Source organism: Elaeis guineensis, chromosome 5 (assembly GCF_000442705.2).
Source record: "Elaeis guineensis isolate ETL-2024a chromosome 5, EG11, whole genome shotgun sequence".
NCBI classification, from domain to species: Eukaryota; Viridiplantae; Streptophyta; class Magnoliopsida; order Arecales; family Arecaceae; genus Elaeis; species Elaeis guineensis.
This window is the reverse complement of record NC_025997.2, coordinates 121,221,931-121,248,918: the sequence shown is the minus strand read 5'-3', so window position 1 is coordinate 121,248,918 and position 26,988 is coordinate 121,221,931. Positions and strand designations below refer to the sequence as shown.

Genomic DNA, 26,988 nt, shown 5'->3' with positions numbered 1-26,988 from the left:
TCACACAACAAATTATTTGGTTGACAGACTTCAACCATCATTTGCTTTCAGGGATGGTGCTAGGTGGGTGAAGCATTGGTTACGGCAAAATCTAGGCTGTTGTACGATAACTTGGAGGCTTGTCTTGGGTTCAGGGGGTTTACTGGATGGGTTATCTTTTGTACCTTGTAACTCCAAACTATTGCTTCTCCTTATATTTTCAGCAGTATTATCCGTTTCTCTTACCAAAACAAAAATAAAAAAGAGGAGGCATGTTAAAGGAGTATGATGATTTCTCATCAATAATTCTATAGAGGAAGGTTCTCTGCCCCAAAAAAAAAAAATCTATAATGAAAGGGATGTTGTAGAGGTTCTAAGTTCCCATTACATTTTAATCCATACATACATATGTATGTATGTATGTATACGGTACAGAAAAAGCTGATGGACATATAAAAAGTTATTATAGATGTGTGTTTGTACTATTCCGCCTAATGACATGAGGATAGCATAAAATTACTTAAAGGGCGTTGTACCGATCAGAATTATGAGTATTGAATTAAAATATTACATTAAAAAGACATCTACCTCATTTTACCCGCGTCAGTCACGTCTGTAATATGCTTTAAAAAGCATCAAGCGTATGTGAGAAAACCAGCGAATAATGTTACAGGATAGGTTGGCTAGATTGCACAAGTGTGAGGCGTTCCAAGACCATGTGTCCCACTCACAGTTACCTAACGTACTAAAAACTCAAAAAGATATATTGGCTACAAACCGGTTTGCAAGACTGTTCGATCCAATACAAAAGGAATGAACGAATGTTTCTATATTATTCATGTCATATATCACGAAACGAAACCAAAACCATTAACATTTTTTAATCAAATACATTGATTCAAAGAAATTGACATTCTCTGTCCTATTCCAAAAAAATTCAATCCATCAAGAAACACCTAATTGAGAACTCCGAATCCAAGTCCATTCCAAGCCACCTAATCATTTAGGTAACCATGATCCAATCACCTTGTCCATCTGCCAATGATGTATTTTGATTTAAGGAAAGGAAATCACCCAATGATAAAGATGTGAAAGGGCCGCGCCAAAAGAGATCACCAGCTTTGCTTTCATGTGCCTATTTTTCAGTTTACACTGTGACCTTCATAAAAGGCTGAGCCCACATCTTGTCTTTCTTCCACTTTCTGGGCCCCGACCCAGTAATCCCTTGTCATAAAGACGATAGTAACAGGATCCCCACAGGAAGTGGAATGGTGTAAGGATCTACAAGTGGTCCATGAAAGTGCCTTTTGTACCATGAAAAGGAGGTGATCGAGTCAATAAGGAATGTGAAGCTTCCTGCTGACCTGGGTCATCCGAAGTGAAAAAAAAAAGAAGAAAGCACAACATTCTACAGAAGAGAGCATTTGTAAAAGATAAGATCACTGGGACTCAGGAGACACCTAATTAAAACAGAATGAGACCTTTGGGCTGTCTTAATATGTATGAAAGGAACATGCCACCTACCTGCAGTTGGAGGTTGCCGCTTATCCATTTGATGTAATTAAATCTTCAAGGCTATATATAATGTGCCCCTTCCAGGAGAGGTTTTCTTGGAGCCCTTCCAGCACAGCAGTTCTTTATTTTACCTGCTGTTGAGGGTCAGTCTGGCAGTTGGGAGCCAGGTCCCAGCTGCTAATCACTGCATGAGCAGTTGAAAAATTCATATAGACAGGGCCCGTAAGGATCTCAAATAATCAACCTGACAGGACCAAATCAAAGCCTAAAGATGGGGAACAAACCAAATATCACACAAGACCAATAGTTTGGCAAGTGTCACATCAACATACATAAGTATCTGAGGTGAAAACTTCGATGGTTTTGAGTTGAGAATGTTATCTTGGAAATTCTAGATAGTTTTAGCTGTTCCTCATATTCTATTGTTATCCTGGAATTTCCTCCTCCCGCAAGGGCAATTAATTGCTTTCTATACATATGATCCCCAAAAAATAATAATTAGAATTTTGTGATAACATGTAAATTACATGTACAAGTACTCAGAACAATTGTGTATGGTGGGGGAGATCATCTGGGCACACGTGTGACTATGTAATGCCCTTTCTCCAGATCATAAACCGTCTTAAATCGTGGTTTTCGCCAATTTGATAGAAAGAGTGCTGCAAGAATTGCCATAAACAAAATTGCAAACAATTCAATGTATGTAATTGCATCATTCCCTACTATCTGGGTCACAATTTCTGTTTCCAGTTCTGGCTCTACCACTGTGTGCAGGATGAATGCACCCAGTGTCCAATCGAAAGGGGCACTTACTATGGGATCCGCAAAACCTATCCTGCAGCCAGTAATTTGAAAATTTTCGAGTGTAAGACAATTGTAATAAATCCATCATCTACTTTGAGCTCTACAAGAGACAGAAGAATTACCTCTTAACATCCATGGGAATTCCAAGACCATCGTGTAATAGTGCTACAATGTAGGCAGATGAAAAGCAGTATTTGAACAAATCCATTTCATCAATACCAAAGTGTTCCTCTTTCAATCTAACCCAGGGATCCTCACAATAATGTCTCCCCGCAGCTTCCACATTTAATAAAGAAGCTCTTGGAGCCATTCCAAACAACTAAAGGAAGGTAGGGATCACCAGTGGTTAGTTCACAATGGGATCAACAATGACAAAATAAAGATGAAACCGTGAAAATATGACTTTTTTAAAATCATGCATCATCTACAAACCTCTGAAATATAGAAAAAATTATGTATAGCAATAGGGGTTCCTTGCAACTCAGGAAAAAGTCTGGGCAAAATATTACATGGTGGATGTGAACATGTACCTAAAACAGATAAGATTTTGTTACTTGGTGGTAATTCCAAATTCATAAGGTCAAACAAAGTGAAGAAGCATAATATACATTTATATTGAGATAATTAGCAGATATTAAGCATCCATTCGAGAAAGTATATGTACAAGGACCCTTATTTAGTAAGAAAAAATATGAATGTTATCTTACTTTAAAATCATAAAGGACTCCTATCTATCTTGCCCCAGGAAGGGAAAGATCTTCTAGTTAACTTACTCACAATTGTTCCATTTCTTAATTGCTAAACCCCAAATGTGCTTAACAAAAAGAGAGGTTGGCATCTAGTAATTTCAATCAAGAATGGTCTTCATATCAAACAAAGTACACCAACTGCAGACTTAGTATCAATCTTAGATGACTTTCACCAGTAGCAAAAGCACAAAGCATGCTAGTTAATTACTGAATCTGGCTTAGTAGACTATAATTTGTAAACTCTGCACCATGACCTTGCCACTGTGGTAACAAGTAGAATTCTACTTGAAGCAAATGAAAAGCAAATATATGTTCTGCAGCTTTTCTGTGCTAGTAACATAGCTATTGTTTTTTCACTTCAATGTCATTCATACAATCATGCCATGATACAAAACGAATTGATGATCCCTATGATCTACCTTGGTTGTTTTAAAGTCGATCAAGGTCTTAAATCAATCTACCAAGCTTATCAGCTGAAGTTCCTCTCTCAGGCTTTAAGGTGACGTATTCGAACTTGCAGAAACCTTGATCACATACAGATGTCATGCGATTGCTCATAATTTTCATTTTACTTTACCTCATCAACTTGTCCTGAGGGCATTTCACACTTGTCCCACATGTCATTTGTGGTCAAGATATAATGAGGAAAGAGACCACACATCTAGTTTACTCTATGGGCTTCCTCCAACAAAGATTCCACCAATTTTTTCTTCTTTTGTAAATTTGTCTTCCCACCTTATCTTCTGTTATCATTTTCTTTGTTGGTCTCCCAATCATAATATTTTGCCAGCTGAATAAAAATTGTCGTGCATGTTCATTATCAATTTTCAAAAGATTTGCCATTTCTTATGTAAATAATGAAGCAGCATATACATTTATCTCATATCGATGCTTTAAAGATCCTTAAATCTACCTAAATAATGTGAAAGGATGTTGTTTCTCCACTTTAGCAGCTTTAGCTTGAATTTCTCTCCATCTTTTTCATGCTTCGTAATACTGAAATTCCCGTAAATTTTTGAGGCACTCGTTTATGCCAAAAGTCTCAACCTGGAACAGGAGTCACTAATCTTCTATGACATATCAAACTATAGAAAATTAAAAATTTATCCAGAAATCAAATGAAATGCCATATGGCTTATATAGCACAGAGGAAGAACTATATACTAACAAAACCAAAGAAAAATTCACAAGCAATTAATGTGAAGTCACAATAGAAGATGTTACCTTTACCTTGCCCTTGTAATAATACTGAAGCCTTTGATCTGCATGCAGAAAAATTGCCCACTGAATCCACTGTGAAGATCGCCTTTTTAAGTGCATCGGATGATTTTTTTGGATTAAGGGTTTCATTATAACCTTTTGGAATGCATGCTGACATAACAGCTTCTATTGAGTCTGAAGCTGCAAATACATCAGAAAGGCCACTGACTTATTAGAGAGGCTGCTTCTCATCATTTAGATAATGGTTGAATAACATAAAGCAGCATACATGGCATAAAGTTGATATAAATAATTCAGAGAAACACATGAAGAATAAAAATAGATGGACAATGGGTTGCTTACAAGTTTAATGCGTAGTGACATCAGGTTTAACTTAACTATAAATTATGCCATGCAAACAATAACATAAACCATATGAAACTGAAAGTTATCAAAACAATCTTCAACAAATTGCAGCGGTTCAGGAACAAATGACTACTGTAACATTTCATGTTCAACAGACAACTGCTATTTTCCAAGTAATGTACAATTCATTACATCATCCCATAACGATATCCTATGTAATTTTTATTAATAAAAGAGCAACCGTTAATTTTTAATCAGATCCACTGCTCCAGAAAGCCACAGAATGTGAATATCTTCACCATAGTTTTCATGTCATTCAGGCTCACATAAACGCTCAGCTCTGAATTAAACCCTAAACCAAGTGTCAAAATCTCACCATCCAACTCCTCCAAAAGTGTTAACAAGAAAAAGCATATTTACTACACAAACATTAATTTTCTATCATAATAATCTTTTGTTACTCAGATTTTGCATTTAGCTTCCAATGTAGACCCAACAAAGTAAAAGGAGGATATCCAAGAAGACCTTCAAAAGCATCATTTCAAGGGAGGGGAACAAACACATCAGTCAAGTGATTGAGAATTGACAACATCTTAAACCATGGTCAAAGAACATGAGTCCATATTGTGACAAAGATGATGAGCAGATGAATTTGCAGTATTGTGCCCATTGCTTGCCTCTAATACTTCCAGTAATATGCATAAAGAAGTACTAAGGCCTGTTGTGTTGTGCAGCCTAGGTGCAAGCACATAAAATAATGATGCTTACATGAAAGAAAAAGCCTGTTGTGGAGCCTAGGTCCAAGTATTAAGCTTCTAGCTTTTCCCACAAAGTAGGGATAGACATAGTTGACAAGCACAAACTGGAATACTTTGTGTTTGGGAGTGTGTACAACTGAGCCTAAGTGGATAATAGGAAGCTGGAGAGCTTTATATTGTGCATATCCAATCATATGCTCTTAACTTTTTGTACAAGATTCATATTACTGAAGTTCAAATGCAACAAAATTGAATGAAGAATATATTAGTTAAGTTGAAAGTGATATTGATGGTAGTAACAGCTTCTACAAGAACACTAGAACTGTTTGAGGGTCCGGAAGAGAGGACCAGACACTCTAGAAAGTTCCAAGAACTAAGGACATGATGCAAGTCTTGCGAATGAATCTTTCTACCTCCAATAAAAGACCCAATTTGAATAGTAAGGATAGATCTAATACTTGATAGCTCAATCAGGCTCTAGGGACAACATATTCTGCAGCTGATTAACTAATCATTCCGTATTACAAATTGAACATGTCGTCTAACTAACATCATGGGATTTGAATTTTGGTGACATCTACAGCAAGGAGAATCAAATCATCAGAAAGATAAATCTAAGAATTAGATTTAGTTGAGCTACATGAATTATATAAAGGAGTAAGGACGATATATACAAGCGAGAATGTGAGATGAAAGATGCAACCGAGACACACAAAAAAGAAGAAGAAGAAGAAGAAGAAAAATTTATCAATCATTCTATTTGGACATTCTAATGTACCCAGGAGACCATTACTTCATAAGTTAAGGTTGTTCCCTCTGCTCTCCATCAGTGCAACGGAACGAGCTATTAATACTTCGTATCCACATTAAGTGTATTAATGGCTAAAGTAAACATAGTATGTGCCATTCCCTTGAAATTGGGTGAGTTTGTATTAGCATAGTGCTTGTTCCGTGCTGATAAGGGAAGAAATAATGGTTACTTTTTCAGAACTAGGCTCCTAACTATTGTTATACGCCATGCACAGCTCACTAGCTTGTTCATTCAGTCTGTAGAAGTTCAATATATGCTGGTAGAAGTGGTCATGCTACATCACTTCTTGCTCCTCACTGGGCTTTGACCATGTTACTATCCTCCAAATTCTTAGAGTTGTTACTTCTCATGATATCTTCCAAACTGCTCACTGGGGAATCATGTTCCACAAATGCAAATCCAGCTGGTCCTTTAGTCTGAGAATGATACTGATCCTAGGAAATCCATCTGTCATTATTGTTCCTGCACCAAAGACCTTCAAGTTGAGGCTTTCACTGCTACCTCTCTGTCCTGATCCAAACCAGGTGGGTAGATCAAGAGACATTTTCAGCCTAAGCAGCAGAAAAAAGCATTACTTCCAGAACACAATGTTGACGTCTCCAGCAGCCAAGGATTACTTCAGCTTTCTTCATTCTATCGCATACATGCATAAATGTATGCGTGCGTATATGCATGTTTTTGCATATATGTATCATACTTAGTAGTTAGTACATAAGAAAATTAAGGCCTACAAAATTGTGCTACAAGCTATTGCCCTCAATACTGGTTTTCGTGCATTTCTTGCAGAGCACACATTATGGTCCTAAGAATTCACTATTCGAGAAGGAAATGAACAAGTCAAAAATCCCTAAACAAAATTATAGAAAAGTTCTTACATGATCTCAAGCTTCCAGAACTGTGCAACTTGATCAATGATTCCCAAGCCACATCCTACACAGATATGACAACAACATTGGAGCACATGAAAATTACGCTATCCCATTCGAGATGATTAATAAACCCAAAACTTAATGTTGTCAAACTACAAAGGTTAACTGAAAGCTCATCTAAATGAATCATAATATTTATTGATAGATTAAAGTGGAACATGGTACAAACAGAATTCAAGTGAAATTCAACTATTTGAACTTGTTCGCTTAGGTGTTTCCATAAGCCATTCTCACATAACAGTCCATAACTTGTCTGTGGGTCATGGTAGAAGAAGAAAGAAAAATGATAAAAACTCGATAAGAAATTTTTCTTTTCTTTTCTTTTCTTTTCTTTTCATTTTCGTGTTGACGACATTTTTTTTCTTTTTCTTTTTGTGTGTATGCATGCACGTGTGTACACATGCCAATGAAATAAGAAGAGCTCATATCAATATCCTTTTGCTTGAACTTTCAGTCATGGGGAAAAATAACCACTGCAAAGTACACCAACACAAATAATAAAGTGTAAGCTGTTCAGACAAAATGACAAATATTTATTAATCATCTAAGCAAGGTTTGCCATCTTGGTACCGGATCCCATAACAATAAAATCCTATTACAGTATCGGTACGTAGTTCAATACAGTATAGTAGTATCGGTATAGGGTGGTATGCCATATTGGGAGGTACAAGATGGTATGGCAAACCTTGCATCTAAGTTTATGAACAGTTTGTATTGTATAATGTGTAAGTTTAAAATCTGAAACCTTTCTGAAAAGATATGGAGCACAAGACCTCGTATTCTAATGATACTATTAAAAGAAAAGCGCTAAAAAGATTATATTTGTAGTTTTACTAAGATCAATATAAATGATTACTATATTTATATTCTACTAAGCCCAATATCAATGATCAGCAAAAGAAAACCTATCATGTTTACTGGGGGAACAAAAAAGATTTTCAAGTAACTAGAAGTTAATAATATGAATGATGCATGGAAACAATCTTCATAACAAAAAGAGTACCTTTTCAATTATTGAATTCACCTTCACATGTCATGTTTCAATGATAGAGTACAGGCGACTAATTGCAACCTGAGCTTCCTAATTCATCTCTAACCAATTTCCATCATTTCTTCAGAGCCTTCAAATAAACATGAGCATTCTTAGCTTACCAACACTGACTTCTACTTTGGTTTCCCATCAGGATACAATTCAAACCATTTTCACTACAAAATATATTGGTAAAATTTCTAAGCTCCCCTGATTGTAATCATTTTTATCTTTACCTTTTAATTGCCAGTTGTTTAACTCAGTACCCACATCTACATTATTCTCACCTTAAGATGAGACACCATATTATATGCCAAACATCCTAAACAAATAAAAATGCCTGCTTTATTTTTTGTACCAGATCAGATCTTTCCTAGTGTTTTCCACACCCCTTTCTAATTTTGTAGAAGAGCTCCGTGCTAGTCATGTAACTTCACAATTTTCACGTATAACTGTGATAGAGCTAAGCAGACATCATTCTTCTGAAATTTCAAGAAAAATTTACTACCCATTTTCCTTAATTTGACAATGTTTCAAGGGCATTTATATGGATAAAATAGGAAATTTTGACTCCAGATTGGCACCTTGTATAAGTTCAGTGATTCACTAAAAGCAACACCATATAAATGATACTTTTTTACTCCAATTAAGCAAGGCATATTGTATTGCATGGGAGATCTGTTAAGTGAATACCACACCAAATAATTCAAGACTAATTGGAAGATGAAAGGCGATTGACTACTGAAAACATGATGAAATGCTAATTAATATGCTGATTACCTGGCCAAAATGATGAATGCTCTTGCTATAAAGGTTATAAGTGACTCCAGGAAGTCTAAGCATCCTAGAAAACTCCATTGGAGGTGGCTCTTTTGGAACAAATGCTACCTGCATGTAAGGAGATGAAATTAAGTCTTTCTTTTTTGTGTGCGACCTAGAGGAAGAGGGCTTACATATATGTATATGTGTGTGTATAGATTGAAAAAATACTCCAAAACTAATTAAATCTACAATCTCAATGAATAATAAACTTCCATGCCTTCATTTTGTTACAAGTAAAATGATAGGATCCTAATATGAGGACTTGCCCCCTGAGATTCATGATTCTCCTAAGATTGTTCTTATATTGGTTGACTTTCATAAGCACTTGAATTCACATTGGAGCCAGCTCCAAGGAAAGCTAAATTAATAGTAAAAGGCATAAATAAAACAAAAGGCACATAAGGAAATACATTGAGCTAATATACGAACTGGACCAGTTGATTTGAGAGTCACATGATGCAATTCAGGTTTAGATTACATCTAGATATAGGTATTTTAATTTTTCAAGAATTTATTTGCAGTTACATTTGCTGATTAAGTCTAAGGAAGTCAATATTTAAGACTTTGGGTTCAAGATTCTATTATATCTGATTTAGGGGTCCTTTTGTTTAGGCCTGTCGCAAAGAAACCCTGGACAAGTATACTTCCCTCAAAAACCCTGCTCTTCAATTGTTTGGTTCAACAGAAATGTAGATATCCAGTTAAGCTTTTTTGGAGAAACCTGTACTTTTCATCTACAGTCAAAATTTTCTGGAAACAAAAACTAAAATCAGGAACTGTCTTCGAAAAGTGAAATTAGGGTCTCCTTTTTAGTTTCCTTTATCAATTTCCAACATCCAAATATCGGAAATGGAAAAAATTTTCGTTCTGCTTTGTATATCAAATACTAGGAAAACTTCTTTTTCCTTCTTTACTCCATGTTTCTTTGCAATCAAACAGAGCATTAATTCTTTTCGAAGTAGGTTAGATATTTTATATTTGCTCATGATCTTCGGACAGAATTTTAAGGTTTTTTATATATGGAATTCATGCATACACAAGTCATACTGTAGGTATAGATTGGTTTAGGAAGGTTTTGGAGTAATTTGGATTGTATTTCAAAGTGATTTTTGATAAATTTCTATATAGAGTTCCTTGAGAATCCAGATCCTACTTTTTACGTTAGGCCTAGAACTAGCTGTTGCAATTGCAAACAGCCTACTAATAGCCCTTTTTTCTGTTATTTTGTTTAAGTACCCCTTCTTAGCAAATTAGAGCTTTGTCCTTTGAGCTCAATTTTGATAGGTTCATACAAGCTTCACTTTTTCCATGGCAACATGAAATAGAATCCAATATCCACCAAAGCATATTCCTCAAAAATACTTATCATCACTCTGAAAACCCCTGGTACGACATTGGAGCATACATACTCATGAATCTGCAACAAAACTTTCTAACTGATAAAGCAAGAAATGTGAAGGTAACTAGAAAAGGAATAAGGGACACATTATATCCACCAATGAAACCCTTTTACCACCATAAAACCCTGTAAAGTCAGTTGAACAGGGTTCTAAAGCTGTGAACCATATCGACCAAAGGTGACTATGTTACACACCATACCGTACACCGTGCCAACAAAGAGTCTCAATCAGTCTCTTCGAAACAACTAATATGCCCCTTAAATGCCTACTTTGGCCTCCAAAATTCTAGTTTGCATTTTTCTTTTATGTTATTGTCTAAATGATATGTTTTCCAAGAAATTTGGTACAGATATTGTTCCAAGTGCCTAGACATGTTCTTTGATGTGTTTTGAAGCTTTTCTATTGCTAGTTTATTATATAACACCATATAAATTGCAATTAAAAATTATTGAAAGCATATAGATTAAAGCTAACAATGGAGATGCAATTAAGTTATTGGAGTCCATTGAATTAAAATATGCTATCAAAGATTACAAGAAATAGTATACTGATAGCAAATGACATGACAAGCCTGCAAGAAAGAGGGCATTTATAATATAAGAAAATGACAACCGTCATATTTTTGACATGGAAAATTAGAAATGAGCTCCCTTACTTCAAGGCAACATGGAGTGCCTGAAGGACTCATAGGCATTGGTCTGTTTTGGATTGGCATTCTTGTTTACCGTAGGTTCTGTGGTTCAACCCAAAACCCAATATTCCTCTCTTTTTTTTTTTTCGAAATTAAACACCAAACCAAATCTAGGATTTTTCAGATGGAAAGGGGGAAAAAAAGAGGGAGAGAGAGATCTACCAGGCTAGAATAATTATCTTGCTAAAATCTCCACAAACTTCATAAAAAGCCATGTTTCTAGCCTTTGCATTGAGCTTTCTACTTCCCTCAGCTGGTCCCACCTTCAAATGGTGGGACACAAGGGTCCAAACCACCAAAAATAGGTTCCCAAGCACTACTGCCTAATCAATTCAAGAAGGTTGTCCCATGAAACCATGAAACAAGGGCACCCCCCCCCCCTCAACCAAAAAAAAAAACACAGGCCAGTATGGTTGAACTTTCAAACCAATCGACTAATAAGCTATTGATCAGGGGTTCCAATCAGCAGGTCAGTTGAGTTCGAGTCGAGTTGACCTCAAAGGCTGATAGGGCCTTACGCAAACTTGACCCACAGCCAGGCCACCAACCAGCAACTGACCCACTGATCCACTTAAGGCCCCAGCCCATTTAGTTTTGTGGTTTTTTTATTAAACTGGTAGGCTACTTTTTTTAATGCTTTTTGAACCATTTTTGCGAACCGCACCCCCCCCCAACCCCCAAAACCAAAAACCAGGGGAACAATGGGTTCCTGACCAAAACCCAGCCTGCTGGTTCGTTGGTGTTGGCTAACCATACCTGACTCACAAATACGATAGGTCAGGTCTGGGTTGAGTCAAGTCAAAAATCGCCACCCCTATTAATGATCTTATAAACAAAAGAAAAAAAAGAAAAGGTGAACTCATCGAGATACCTCTAATGTCCTTGGTTGAAATGAAAATCACCCCTAAACCTGGAAAGGGAAGAAAACATACTTCTTATTTCAGCTTTAAGACATCCATTACGTCCTCTCATCCCAAGTAAGAAATTTAACAAAATTTTAAAAAAAAAATAGAGAGTCAAGGCATGTAGAAGATTCTAACTTAGCAAAGATAAAAAATTTAGCATTATGACAAAATCACATGCATGCATGTGAAGATCTTGTCATAATTTATAATCCGCTGGCCAACTGCATCATAACATATGAAAGTTCAGAAGATTTTTAGCAAGATTAGTGCTAAAACATTTTTGCAGAACACAAATGAAGGCATGCAAGATGATGCAATGACTACCCATAACATCAATTCCTTGAAGTATATTGCATCATCCAAGTGATCTTATTCTCCAGCATATTAAAAAACCACCAATGGAAGTTATCTAGGTAGTGATGGGATCAGACCCAAACTACAAGTTTCAATGGCTAAATAAAGGAAGTGGCCTTTTTTTCACAATAGACTTAAAAATACTCCCAATAGTCCCATTTTCTAACAGAATCATACCACCCCACCTAATAACAGCAGAAGAACAACAATGTTAGCACATCACCAACAATGCAGTAGCAAAGCTCCTTTGATTTCTTCAAGCCTTAAGGGGATCAAAAGACCCCAGGTGCTTTCTTGTCCCCGCCAGAAATCAGATAAAAAATGCAACAATCTCCCCCACACCTCTTCTAAGATCTGCATGGTAAAAAGATATACATCCAATGGAAGCCCATAACCACAATTGACCACCAAGTTTCCACCTTCCTACCCAGATAACTTCATTGCCAACACTTAGAAGCAGGATCATTTTGAGGCCTCCAGCTTCAAACTTTCTCACACAACTTTTTTGCAAAGATTCTACCCTTGCAACAAATCCATCCACCATGAATCTTTCCATTATCTTTATAAGGCACAATCAGGTTGATAGCAAGTAAGAAACTGAAATAAATTTGAACACTAATATACTATATGCAATATCTCTTTTCTATGCCAAGGATGATAAGCCAAAAAACCAAATTATAGTTTCTTTTTAAAAAACTTAAAATAAGATAACATACATATATTCAAGGACAAAAGGAGCAAATAATGCATGCCAAAAACATTTTAGGGAATCACCTTACAATTTGAAAAGGCAACTTGGAATCAAAAGGACAACAACTGATGCAGAAATTAGAGAATAAATATGATAACCTGAGCAGACCCCCCACCAAGCTGTATTATCCCCATGGTTTCCTGAGGATTAGCTCCTAAGGTCCCCAGGACATAGTTAGCGGCTACCCAAGCATAAATGCCTTTATCTTGACCTGCATTACAGTCCATCAACAAAGTTGAACACTAAAGTGAATGATATTTGGACCTTGCACACCATGAGAAATACTTCAAATTTACTAAACAACATGCAGAAGTTCTTCAAAATTTCATGCATATTTAATCAAGAAAATTTTTCAATAGATGAAGCCAGTATACGATTAGACAGATCAACTTTTCTGAAGCCTAGGAGATGAACAAAATCTAAATTTTGCAGTTACAATAATGCTATTCATCTCCACAATACATCTCCAAGGGGATGAGAGAGAGGGTACAGAGGGAGAGAGGGAGGGGGGGGAGAGAGTAAACATCTTTCAAGCCCGCCAGCAAGTGACAGAAACTACAAAAGCAATAGATGAAATTTATATGCTTATAATTTCTTGATAAATAAACTCAACAAGTGGTAGCCAAACAATATCCAGTCGACTAGCTATGTCTCTCAAATAAGATTTATCAACAATGTCAGATGGTGAATTAGAAAGCTTTCAGAGTGTTACAGCCCAGGCTCAGCATAACTGGATTCGAGCATAGAATGTTATGAGAGACCAGAAGGTTGAATTACCATAGATTACATGCCTCATATGAATTCCTGAGTGATATGAAATAAATTGGGAAAGCCCACTTATGAAACTAAATAAAGAACTGTAGCAGCATGAATGATGAAACAAGATAAATGAAGATCATTCTAAAACTGGGATAAGGCTTGCTGGTTGGCAACACTGTTGAAACAATTAAGTTTCTAAAATTAATTATAACTTGCCCGCTGAAACAACTGAATAACTCATATGAAATAAATTGGGAAAGCCCACTTATGAAGCTAAATAAAGAACTGTAGCTGAATGAATGGTGAAACAAGATAAATGAAGATCATTCTAAAACTGGGACAAGGCTTGCTGGTTGGCAATAATGTTGAAACAATTAAGTTTCTCAAATTAATTATAACTTGCCCACTGAAACAACTGAATAAGTCAAGAATGATCACGAAGGTAATGATCCTAAGCAACAAAACAAAACAGAGAAGTCTTATTGAAGCTGGAAGCGACATGACCCACTCAAAGGTCTAAGCTTAAATATTTGCAAACTACAATAAGATACCCCAACAGGAAGATAAATGTTATAGTTAAATAAGTCATAATACATAATTTGGCTGCACACAATGTCCTATTTTGATTTTTTGACTGCTCAAAGAAGCTACTTTATTTGTTCCTCTTACAAAGAAGCATACAACCAATCACGACTTTGATTCCATATAAGCCAGTTATATCTTGAGTTAAATAATAGGTTTCCAGCAAGGGTTACTGTACCAACTCAAACCATTCTAACCGTACCATACTATATAAGTACCAGTACAATACTGATGTTTGAGTCAGTATATGAGCTGAACCAGTCCATTCTGATTTGAATTAAGCAAAGATGTCCCATACCGACCTATATCATATTAGGTTTCAGAATGGGATTCGTACAGTATCATACTAATCGAATTGTACCAAGCCAGACCTGTACCGGTACAATCCCGGTACTGATTTTGCAGACATTAGTTTCCAGTCTTACCTCATTTGAGCTCAGATATTAATTGTTTGGCTCAAGCTCATAAATATGTTGCATATCATGTCCCAGATTATGATTTTTGAATATTCTTTTGCTGCTCTTGCACCCAAACTGTCATACCACCAGTCAGTCCTAGGTGAAAAATGGACTAAATATATAATTATGTCTCCAGTACAACACCAAGTACAATCACTGCCACTGGACCGGAGCCTAAGGGAAGCAAATCTAAGACCAGAATTGTCCAATTATTTGTAGCCATGGTTTAACCAACTTAAGTTAAATACAGCCAAATTGTTTGTTAGCCACTGTGTGCATATTAACCAAGCTACAAAACTGCAATGCAGGGTCAATTCAGCAAAGGAAGAAGTTAGCAATTGGATAATATTCAGAAAAATTTGAGAGAATCCCAGATACGAGCAAGTTAAAAAAAAAAACAAAAAACAAAACAACAACAACAACAGCCCTGCTGTCTAGAAAAGCCGTTTCATGAGAAATTTCAGAGAGGAAAAAAGGCAGAATTTTTTTTTTCTCACAAAACCTATACAATGTCCGAAACCCCTTTTTTCCTTATCAGACACTGGTAATAAAATCCGTCAAAAAGAAAGGGATTAAGCAAGTATTCAGCAATTGGACAATTATGTAACTTTACTACAAATTAGTATCGCATTCAAAGACAAATGATGTCAAAATAGTGCATTTAACTCTTGGAGGGTGCGGTAATAAAGAACCATCTAAGAAAAGGAAAACCAAATTGAAACAAACCAGTTATGGAGGAAGCCCACTCGTCTCTAAACATAAACCCCGAAGCCGTGAGCGCTCGCCGGCTAGACTTCATGATGGCGCTACTCACCTCCAGCTTCAAGCCCCCTACTCCTCCGGTGTCGATTAAGCTTATCTTGGTGGCCTTCCACTCCGCTCTCGGGATCCTCCCTTTCGCGAACTCCAGCAGCTCCTGGAGCGAATCTCCAGCACCCTCAGGGTCCGCCGCGAACTCCCGCAGCCCCGGACGCACCTTCATCGACACCGACCCCTTGCCGTCGAGGCCCACGATGGGGATCCCGCCCTCGTTGAGGAACTCGAAGACGTGGATCCGGGAGCCGGCGGGGCCGGCGTCGATGACGAGGCCGAAGCCCTTGGGGCGGGGGCCATCGAAGCGGGCAGACGTATGGGCGCGGCGGGCGACGGCAAAGAGGTAAAAAAGGAAGGGAAGTATGAGGAGGCCGGCTGCCAGAAGCCAGCACCTCTCGCTGCGAGAGGGGGAGGGCGGCCGGAGGGAGGCCGGAGGGGCAGCATAATGCATGCGGGGGTGGAGCTGTGTCCGGTGGGGCGGGAAGTAGGAGGAAGACGATGACGAAGAGAAGGAAACCCTAGATTGAAGGCTCGAGAAATCCATGTAATGTAAGCAAAGGACATCAACAAGGAGAATTTAGGGATCAAGATCGAGTGAAAGAAGAGATCGGAGCAAATTTGGTCGAGGATTCTGTAGGGATCTTGGCGTCATCACTAGGATTTGGGGATGGAGAGATCGGAAATTTTTTTTGGCTTTCTTTTTTCCCTTTTTTTCAGTCTCCGCAGAGCAACTTGGTCACCGCCTCATCGGCCGGGAATTCCATCAGCTCCTCGCCAGAGCAACTGGCGGTTCTTCTTTAATACGAGGACGGAATCGCCTTTCTAAAGCTTCGGTTCTCCGATATCTACGTTATAACGCGAAAGCTTTAGTAGCTCACTAATATTGGGAGTGTATAAGGGGTTATGTGAAAAAAATGCTTTTTTGTACGCTACTCGTCAGGCACTTGCCGGGAATAATAAATTGACAAAGGACGAGGTGTTATGCGTAAAAATGCTTACATTAGTTTGCCCTGCTTCACGCAAGCGCCTCGCCGGGGCTTGTTTAAACAACGGAAGTGAATTTTACGTACAATCTATTATATAGAAGTAACAATCCTTCGCGGAAATTTTAGCGACCGTTAGCACGGCCTTTGACCGGACACAAACCAGTCCCGTCTCCTCCCTCCAATTTTTATCTGCATTTACTGCATTTACTGACCAGAGTTTGGCAAATACACCTCACTTTAGAGCTATTATGAATGGCTACTATCCTGCAATGCAAGTGAGAGATGACATAGATGGTTGTGATTTTGAGTTAATTATTTGTATAAATTAATAAAAACACATTTAAAAATACACTGCTCTATAATCTGTTCATTTTTTGAAATAGGGCATCATCTCTTTTTGCAAATCAATAAATGAATTATGTAAAGAATATATTAATTAACATTAGATTGGTTTTAGCAAGTATGGCTTACATGGCATGAAACCGCAATTTGGATTTGACCGTACAAGAGATATAACCCTATGATTTGTTCAATCTTAGCTCTTTTTACAAGAGTTAAATTAGATAAAAACATTGATCAAACTTGAAATTATGCATCTTGAAGTATATTAATAACAGTTGGAAAAGAAAATATTGAGCGGGAAATTATGGCAATTTAAAGTTTTTTTTATGTATATTATTTTTTATTTTAAATTTTTTTTGTTGTAAATACTTTCTTGTTTCACTTGGTTAGGAATCAACTAAGGATCACGTCTAGCTCAACGAGTAACTATAGGCAGCCAACCAAAATTTCAAAAATAATATAATCAACAAATTTTGCTATATAGAGGCCTTTACCATGATGTCCCAACCTTTTAAGAACATATTTTCTAAAATGTCTCTCCATAATTAGAAGTGGGAAAAAGAAAGAATAATCCTTTGGACTAGGCTAATTTATCTCTAAAACAATATGCATAGTTAATTTCAGTTACGAGAACTTAGAAGCAATCTACATGTTTTCATGTGGTGGCATGATTCTACACCTTCGGTTTTTCGATTTCACATTAGTATTATGCATGTATCATGCAAATGAGAATGATAATCCTATGACCAGATTCATCTATGTTTTTTATCTTCCAATTATATCTCATGCATCAAGACATTTTTATTTCTTTGGCTAGCAAAAAATGAAAGAATAATTTATTTAACATCAAGGAAATGATAATTTTTGTGGCTCAACGAATTAAAAAATTTCAAAAAAAATTATGAAAAAAACATCTTGAATATAATACATCTATCTCAATCAACTTCTACCATGATCACCGAATAAGAATTTAGAGAGTTGTGATTGAGCAAAATCTCAATATGTTAGTCCAATCATTTATTTGACTAGATAAGATATCATACATACTGGTCAAGCTTCAGGATCTCAATTGACATAGAATTCAGCTTTTTATATTATTTTTTGCTCAACCCTCAAAAGATAATAGGGCATGTACAAATTATGTAGATTTTAATTCTACATAAACTTGACTTGCATTGAAGTTGTGTCCAAGAGCTGGAATGGGCTCCAAATCAAGATTTGACCTCTTATCTAGTTCGAGTTCAAGTATGGCTCTAAAAAATATTAGATCTAAGTGGCCTACAAAGCAAATGTGAATTGCAAAAATTAGTTTAAATATCTAGATCCAACAATACGAGCTTAGATCTAATCAAGATTCCAACTAAAGGAAGAGTAAGGCATGGCCCACTTGCAACTCTATCATAATTATTATTGTTCAATTTTCAATGGTAGAATTATCTAATTCTCAATCGTTCACATGAGATTATTAGAGCTTAGAAAACCCTAGATACATGCTCATAGGGATTCCCAAGAACACAATGCTTTCCCTCTACCACCACTATCCAATGCAATCCCCAAGTCAAACTAATCACCACCAATTTTAGATTTCCTTCACCAACCATTCTGATAAAGCCTATAAAACCCTATCCCTAACTCCACTTTCCTATCATATTCCCAATTGTTGGAACCCAACCAATCACCACTAAATGCTCTAATCATTATCTCTCCTCCAAGATAATGTCTAAGCAGAATATGAGGGTGTACCGAGAAATTATACCCTAAACCCGGTCTCCTAATTCGGTCGTAAGCCAGGTTTTTAACAACCCACCACATGGGCAAGGTCAACTACCCGGTAGTTGAGATAGTTGGGATGTTGTGCTAAAAAGCAACAGTTGAGACAGTGGCAAAGCATGAGAACATACAGTAATACACCATGAAATAGAAGTGGACCAAAGGTTGCAATCAGGTCAGATAGGATTAGATACTAGATCAAATATTTGTCAATCTGAATCTAGCCTGTTTATCAAATAGATCGAAAAAATCCAAACCCAAATCAAATCATTTTATTCAACAGGTAATATGATACAATTTATAATGAGTTGAAACAAATTAAACAAGGTAAACAATTAAGTATTGCTACTGCTAAAGTGGTGCATGAAGCTTTCTATTTTCTCTTTTGAAGTGAAATTTTGGGACTTTTCTTCTTTTTTTTTTCTTTTTTTTTTTGAAGATGGAGCTATACTTTTTAAGGTACATTCGTAGGGCTTACGCCCCAACAACAAAAAAGAATTTAACAACAAAACTAAAATCGAAAGAACTGAATTCCCACCATCTCAAAAACAACCAAATTTCTTAAATGTCGCAGTAAATCTGAGAGAGAGAGGAAATTAGAACCATAAGGCATTCTACCTAAGCTATCAGTAGGTTGGTTAGATTCTCTAAAGGCATGCAATGCCAAGAAAAAGTCGAGATTAGCTGCACAATTAAGAATATCACAGAGCATAGGATGAGTGTTCTTTGCTCAAGAAGACTGGGAGTTATCTTGCAGGTGCTTACAGATCCATTGAATAATGTTAGAGAGTTGCCCTCAAGCCACATACTCCTGCAACCATGTTTTTCTGGTGGCAGCTAACACACTTCTCCAAGTCGCTTAAAGTTCAACTTTTCGTCAAAAATCCAGCATGTCTCTTACTCGAAGCAGCCTATAAAACCATACCATAATGATCATTGACAATGAAACCAAATCCAGCTTCATCTCCATTCCATAAAGCATCAAAGTTGATTTTGACCAGACTATTACGTGGGGGTACCCAAAACGCAAACTTTGGTGAGGGAGAGGTTGATCTCACAGAGCTACCGGAGCCCTAGGACTATGACATGACAGTGTCGTTGAAGGTGAAAAAACTCTTTAGCAAGACAATAGGCTTGAAGAGAGGTATCGAAGGGTTTGAACTGATCTCCCTGAAACAAATAGTTATTTTTGGAGTTCCAAATATTCCAAGTAGTATAACAAATAAGCAGATATTCATGAGCTGCATGGTCAGAGATCTTCTCGATTAGTTGTTGTAGGCTAGCAAGAGATGCAATGGATGAATTTCTGGTTTTCAATAAATTACAGACAGCCTCAATGTTGGAACAAAAATACAAACAGTGCTCAATATCCTAAGTATTCATTTGACATAGGTTGCAAAATGGACCTTTTGATTTAACTAATGCAAAACTACAAAATATCTGATGTGGAGCTTTTTATATTCTTTTTTTCTTCTTCTTTTTAGCAGTTCTATATAGGCTATTGAAATACATAAATTTTGATTTTTAGATTTTTTTGTTTTTTACATATCTACAAATGTGCATATGTGTGTGCATATATTATTAGTAATTATGATAGAAAATTATGAATAATAATAATAGCTTTTTTTTTTGTTTGCCAGTAAAACTGTTCAAAATAACACCATTATTTTAGATAATATTGCTAAAAAAAAAATTTGTTGTATAGCCATCCACAGAGCATGAAGCTCTGACCACCTTCCAAACATTGGTGGTAACCAAGGGAAGAAACTCCACTAGATTCCCGATTAAAAGCTAGAAATGATCCTATATAAATGTCAAAGTATTGTTATGCTGAACAGTAAATTAGGCTAGGGTAGTGCTTTGATTGTGGAGTAGGATGTTGTAATGAACAAATTAGGTATGTTTGATACTAATATAGACAACTAGAAGGGAAAGGGGATATAAGCCTGCATAGTGAATTTTTAATTTCCACATCTAATCTTCCATCAAATAACTCTTTTTAATATTGTAGTTACATTGTGTTCTACTAATCACTCTATCACTGTCAACCAATGCATATCGTAGCGACTGGAAAAGTCTTTTTCTTGGATCCACCATCATGTGTCCTCTGGGGTTTATCGATTAAAAAACCCTTGAACTAAATTTTGACCATCTGATCTCAATTAGGACTTTGTTGTCTAGGTTTAGTGTGCCAGCAATTGGTATACATAGATATTTTTTTAGTTGTTTCAGAAGATATCTCAAAGATACAAAGATCTTGTTAGGATGCATGCATCAAATTTTGATGATACGTATGTGGACCGACACACAAAATCATTCATAGGCCTCAAGATGGTAGGCAGGCTGATTTTTTTTTTGATATCTGATCCATCCCGATCCATTTTGAATCCTCGTTCTGATTCATCTTAAATCTTAATAGGACTTGTTTAGCATACCATTTTGTAAGAACCGGTCCGACCGGACCCAATTCAATATTTAAAGAAAAAAAGGAAAAAGAAGAAAAAAATAAGGGTTGGGAGAAAACTAAATTTTTTTATGAAACCATCTTGTTGATTGAATCCCAATCCTGATTAGATTCAGATCAATCCGAGAAGTATGGATTTGCCTATGATCTAATCTAGTCGCGATCTAGATCGAGCATATCTTTTTTTTTCAAGTTCATTGAGTCAGATCAAATAGATCGGATCTTGATTGTTCTTTTCTTTGTACTTCTATTGATCGAACCTAATTACTCTAATTTTTTTTATTAATAAAATATATCTAATTGAGGATTTTGATCTTGATCAGAAGAAGCACGGATCTGAAGATCAGACCACTTGCCGAAAATTATGATTTTTGGATTCAATTGGCTGTAGGTTCTCTTTTATCTTTGGGTTATTTTTAATACATATTCATGTGTTTAAAAATTAATTTTTATATATAAAAATTATTAAAATATTTAAAAGATAGAAAGTTTAAAAATATGCACTTATGCATGAAAAATAATTCAAGGCATTGGATCAAGCATAGTGTCATCTCTACATGATTACAAAATTTGAAAAAAAAATGATTTTTCTATTCTAATATTGCATGATCTTTAGATTATGCAGGTTTATCCTTCCATATATTTTGAATAAAATTATTTTTTATTTTTGAAATGAGATGTGGAAAGCTAAGTTTGATATTATCATAAAAATTGATATGATGATGTATGAGAAATTGATTATGGTAAAATTATAAAAAAAAATTCTCTAGTTGACTATGATTTTGGTCTAGTCAACGGGACTGATCGTTGACCACACATCAAAAATATTTTTCTTCCAGACTTAACCAGTTGAGGTTGATCATTGGCAGAGCTAGTTCTTTTGGACATAGCTAGTCGAGGCTGATTGCTGGCACATGCTGATGAGTCACATGTATATATTTTTGAACTAGTCTCTTACCTTGTCAAGGGACTAATCATGGCTGTGTGAATCACAGTTAGTTTCTTTCGAGCTTAACCAGTCAAGACTGATTGATGGTACACGATGATGCATCATGTGTTTACTATTCAGGAGCTAGTCTCTCTCGGATCTTATCACAGAACTGATCGTGACCGTAATTATCAAAGACTAAGAGAAAATTTTTGGAATTTATTAACTTGTATGTCATATTTTAAAGAAAAAATATTTTGTTACATATTACTGTTATATTGTTATATTTTTGAAAATTAATTATATTTGATCCCTCAGAGATATTGAAAACTTACTGAATCCATAAAACTCACCCCCTCTTTTTTATTTTTTTCAAATCTAAAGAATTCTATGAGGCTTGGGATCGAGCAGTAAGGAGCATAGGATCTTAAAGGATACTTGCTTAATTTATTTTTAAATAAATATGATATGAGATATTAATGAATTGAGAAAAAAATAGATCTGATATTTTCTTTAGGACCTTGCTCTAAGGAGTGTGCGGCTATCATGTGCCCGATCCAGATGCTAAATTTGAAGCTTGACAGAGTGATATAAGACCTTAGATTAAAGATCATAAGAACCTAGATTGGTGAGAGTAGGGTAGAATTAGAACCTTGATTGATTATCATAAAATAATTATGGATGTTTAAAGTCAATTAAATTATGACACAATATCGGAGTTTTTCTTATAAATATAAACTATGATCTTTAGGATTGAAGCATAGAACATTGACACAAATTAAAGTTTGAGGAAGTCATCGAGGTTAAAAACTGATATAGGAGTAAATATATATTTTGAGTAATATAGATTGGTTGGATTATGTTGTGTTAACATTGAATTTATTTTGAAAATCTAATATGATGTGATAGCAATCTTGAATTTATTGAAAGTTATTTTGAATTGGAAGACTATAGTTATTTTATTGATAAAGAGAATAAAAAAACATTATAATTAAATGATTTCTCAAAAATATTATGAGAAAGAAAGAATTCTATGATCATGGCAAGATCTAAGTAATGGAAGGACATTTTATTAATAGTTATTAGAAATAATTTCTTTTACATAATATTTTAAGTGGATTTTCTAAAATTGATTTACCTCTCTAATTACAACGCTCTTGCAACTTACAAGATCATGATGAATAAATTAGAGGTTGATTTTCTCAAAAGAGAGAGATTGATTTGAATTGTCTAATTAAATGGTCAAGGTGATCTAGAGTTGGCTTGACTAAAATTAAATTTACAAGTTAATATTTTGATCATATAATGGTGTAAATATGATAATTATTTTGAAGGATAATTATGACTCAATGTATTTATACAACAAAATCTTTAATTGAATTTATAGAATTTTAATCTAGCATCATTAAAAAAATTTTGGAGAATATTAAACAGAGTTGTGCAATGAAAGTGTGGTGGTTGAGTCATTTAAAATTGATCGAACATATTGATTATGATTTGAAATGTATTATGATGGAAGATATGATTTTTCAATAAAATAGACTTTTAATCATAAAGAAAATGTGAGTACAATGGATTCTTAAGCTAGTTGTGATATGACTATATTGATCATGCTAAGAAAAGTTTTAACCATCTTATAGCTAAGATTAGTTAATTGTTTGGTATCTAAATAAATTTAGTGGGATTCATTCCCTCCTTATGATCTCAAGTTCAACACAAGAATTATGATATCGTTACTTTATTTTCTTAGATTTAATTTTTATGATTCAATTTTGAGATTATTTCTATAATTATAATAGATTTTTGTTGCCTAAAGCCATTACTATATAATCATGATCCCTTTTATCTGATGATTTAATCAATATAGGCTATTATCTTTTATGAAATCAAAATTTCATCAGAGTATTTATGCCGAATTCATTTGAAGCTCTATTTCAAAGTAATCCATCTTGCTGAAAGATTTTTGCATCCAATTGATCCTAACTCAATCTTAAATAAATATATATTTATTTCAATCTCAGAGTCTTGATCACTTAATTAGTACTAATTTTATTAATTAGTATATATCTTAATTTTAAGTACGATAGAATTTTGATCACATTGATTTTGATTAAAGAGAGACGTGATCTTTAATTGTATATCAAAGGGGTAAAAATTTTAAAATTGATATGGAGGTGCCAAATTGTGAAGTATTCTTAATAAGAGTCTGTATTTTGGTATAGATATATATTTGAGAATTGTGATTGACCCGAAGAATCAGATTTGCTTACAGGCATTTTAGTAATGTAATCATATGCTCAGAAATGCCAAGTTAGGATAAATTGATAAATATAAGTTTTCGGTTAAGCATATTTAACCTTGGAAGATCTAGACTTTTCAAATTTCAAGGATGAATTTTGTTAGGAAGAAAGAATGTGAGAACTGGTCCGATTGGAATCGGTTCAATGTTCAAAAAGAAAAAAAAAAAAGAAGGACAGAGGGAAAACTAAATTTTTTTCATGAAACCATCATGTTGATCGAATCCCAATCCTAATTAAATTCAGATCAATCTGAGATGTATGGATTTGCCCATGATCCAATCTAATCTTGATCTAGATCAAGTATCTCTCTCCTTTTTAGGTTAGTTGAGTAAGATCAAATAGATTGAATCTTGATTTCTTTTCTTTGTACCTCTACTGATCGAGCCTAATTAGTCTAATTTTTTTTTGATTGATGAAATATATCTAATCGAGGATTTTGATCTTGATTAGAAAAAGCACAGATATGAAGATCAGGCCATGTATCGAAAATCATGATTTTTGGATTCAACTGACTATAAGTTTTATTTTATCTTTGCATTATTTTTATTGCATATTCATATATTTAAAAATTAGTTTTTGTATACAAAAAATTATTAAAATATTTAAAAATAAAAAAATTTGAAAGTATGCACTTATGCATGAAAAATAATTCAAAGTATTGGATTAAGCATGGTATGATCTCTGCATGATTATAAAATTTGAAAAAAGATGATTTTTCTGTTCTAATATTACATGAGCTTTAGATTATGCATGTTTATTCTTCTACATGTTTTGAATAAAATTATTTCTTATTTCTGAAAATGAGATGTGGAAAGCTTAGTTTAATATTATCATGAAAATTGATATGATAATGCATGAGAAATTGGTTACGATAAAATTATGAGAAAAAAAACTCTCTAGTTGATTATGATTTGGATCTAGCCAATAAGATTGATCGTTGGCTATACATTAAAAGCATATTTTTTTCGGACCCAGTCAGTGGGGGTTGATCACTAGCAGAGCTAATTCTTTCGGACCTAGCTAGTCAGAACTGATCGCTGGTACACACTGATGAGTGGCATATATATTTCAAAACTAGTCTCTTATCTTGTCACGGAGTTAATCGTGGCCATATGAAACAGAGCTAGTTCTTTTTGGGTTTAGCCAGTCGAAGCTGAATGCTGACACACAGTGATGCATTACGTATTTGTTATTTAGGGACTAGTCTCTCTCGAGCTTTATCACAAGACTGATCGTGGCTATAGTCACCAAAGACTGAAAGAAAATTTTTGGATATTTCTTTATTTGCATAGCATATTTTAAAAAAAAATTATCTTGTTACATAGTACCATTATATTGTTATATTTTTGAAAATTAGTTATGCTTGATCTTTCAAAGATATTGATAATTTACTGGGCCCATAAAGCTCATCTCCTCTTTTCTATTTTATTTCAGATCTAGAGGATTCTATGGGGTTTGGGATCGAGTAGTGAGGAGTATATAATCTTAGAGAATATTTGCTTAATTTATTTTTGAATAAATATTGATATGAGATATTAATGAATTGAAAAAAAAAATAGGTCTGGTATATTCTTTAGGATTTGCTTTAAGGAGTGTGCAGCTATCACGTGTCCGATCTAGATGCTGGATTCAAGGTGTAACATGAATAAATTTGAGATTAAAAATTGAGACCCATTTAAATTTGGAACAAGTTATTTGAACTCCAATTCTTTGTATAGCCTAACCATTACCTTAACTAATAAGGCACAATTCATCCCTAAGCTGATTGATAATATATTTATATCATTTAAATACTTATATATAAAATAAAAAAATAGATAAATTTAAAAGGCAAGATCTTTTTCCATGTATGTTGGGTATAAAATAATCCCAGCCGAAGTTCGTAAGAGGCCAACCCTCTCAGGACTCTTCCGGCTTCCGACCTTGTGCGGTATCTTTATGAACTCCTCCGACTGTCCGAGCTTCCACAGTACCATCTGGACTCCTCCAGTAGTCGACCTTCCACAGTGTCCTCCAGATTCCTTCAATGGATGAACTCTTATCGTACCCTCCGGACTTTTCCGATAATGAGCTCCTTCAGTCGTTTATCGGACTGCTCCAAATATTCTCTGGACTTCACTATCAGTCGATTTTCTACAGTGATCGACTACTCTCCGAATCTCTTCCAGACTTCCTCCTATCACGATCGACTTTACTCCGAGCTTCTTTCGGACTTTGTTAATGTCTGAGATTCTCCAGCAGTAGGACTTCTATGGTAACCAGACTTCATCCAAGTTCCTACAGTGGTCGACCGCCTTTCGAATTTCATCCGAGCTTCTACAGTAAGTGAATTTCGTCTGAACTTCTATTGCAAGCGAACTTTAGCCGAGCTTCTACAATAAGCGATCTCCATCCGGGCTTCCATGGCAATCGATCTCCATCCGAGCTTCTACAGTAAGCGGCCTCCTTCCAGACTCCTACAAGAATCGGACTCCGTCTGAACTTCTACAACAGAATTAGATTTCAGACGAACTTCTACAACG

The 26,988-nt window shown here is 35.3% G+C and overlaps 1 protein-coding gene across 2 annotated transcripts; it reads right to left on the bottom strand.

The window, feature by feature from the left end:
* Positions 1-1,972: 1,972 nt before the first annotated feature.
* Positions 1,973-16,531, bottom strand: LOC105046103 (probable apyrase 6). Of its 2 annotated transcripts, none has more exons than XM_010924600.4 (8): positions 15,590-16,531; positions 13,163-13,275; positions 8,922-9,029; positions 7,058-7,112; positions 4,272-4,448; positions 2,731-2,828; positions 2,421-2,617; positions 1,973-2,329 (listed from the first exon to the last, which is right to left on the bottom strand). In XM_010924600.4, the coding sequence occupies exons 1-8, from the start codon at positions 16,218-16,220 to the stop codon at positions 2,062-2,064; spliced, it is 1,647 nt and encodes a 548-aa protein (XP_010922902.1). In that variant the 5' UTR covers positions 16,221-16,531; the 3' UTR covers positions 1,973-2,061. The 2 variants fall into 2 exon arrangements, with proteins under 2 accessions (XP_010922902.1, XP_010922903.1); XM_010924601.4 differs by having other exon boundaries at positions 4,278-4,448; positions 15,590-16,530.
* Between the last annotated feature and the right edge of the window lie 10,457 nt (positions 16,532-26,988).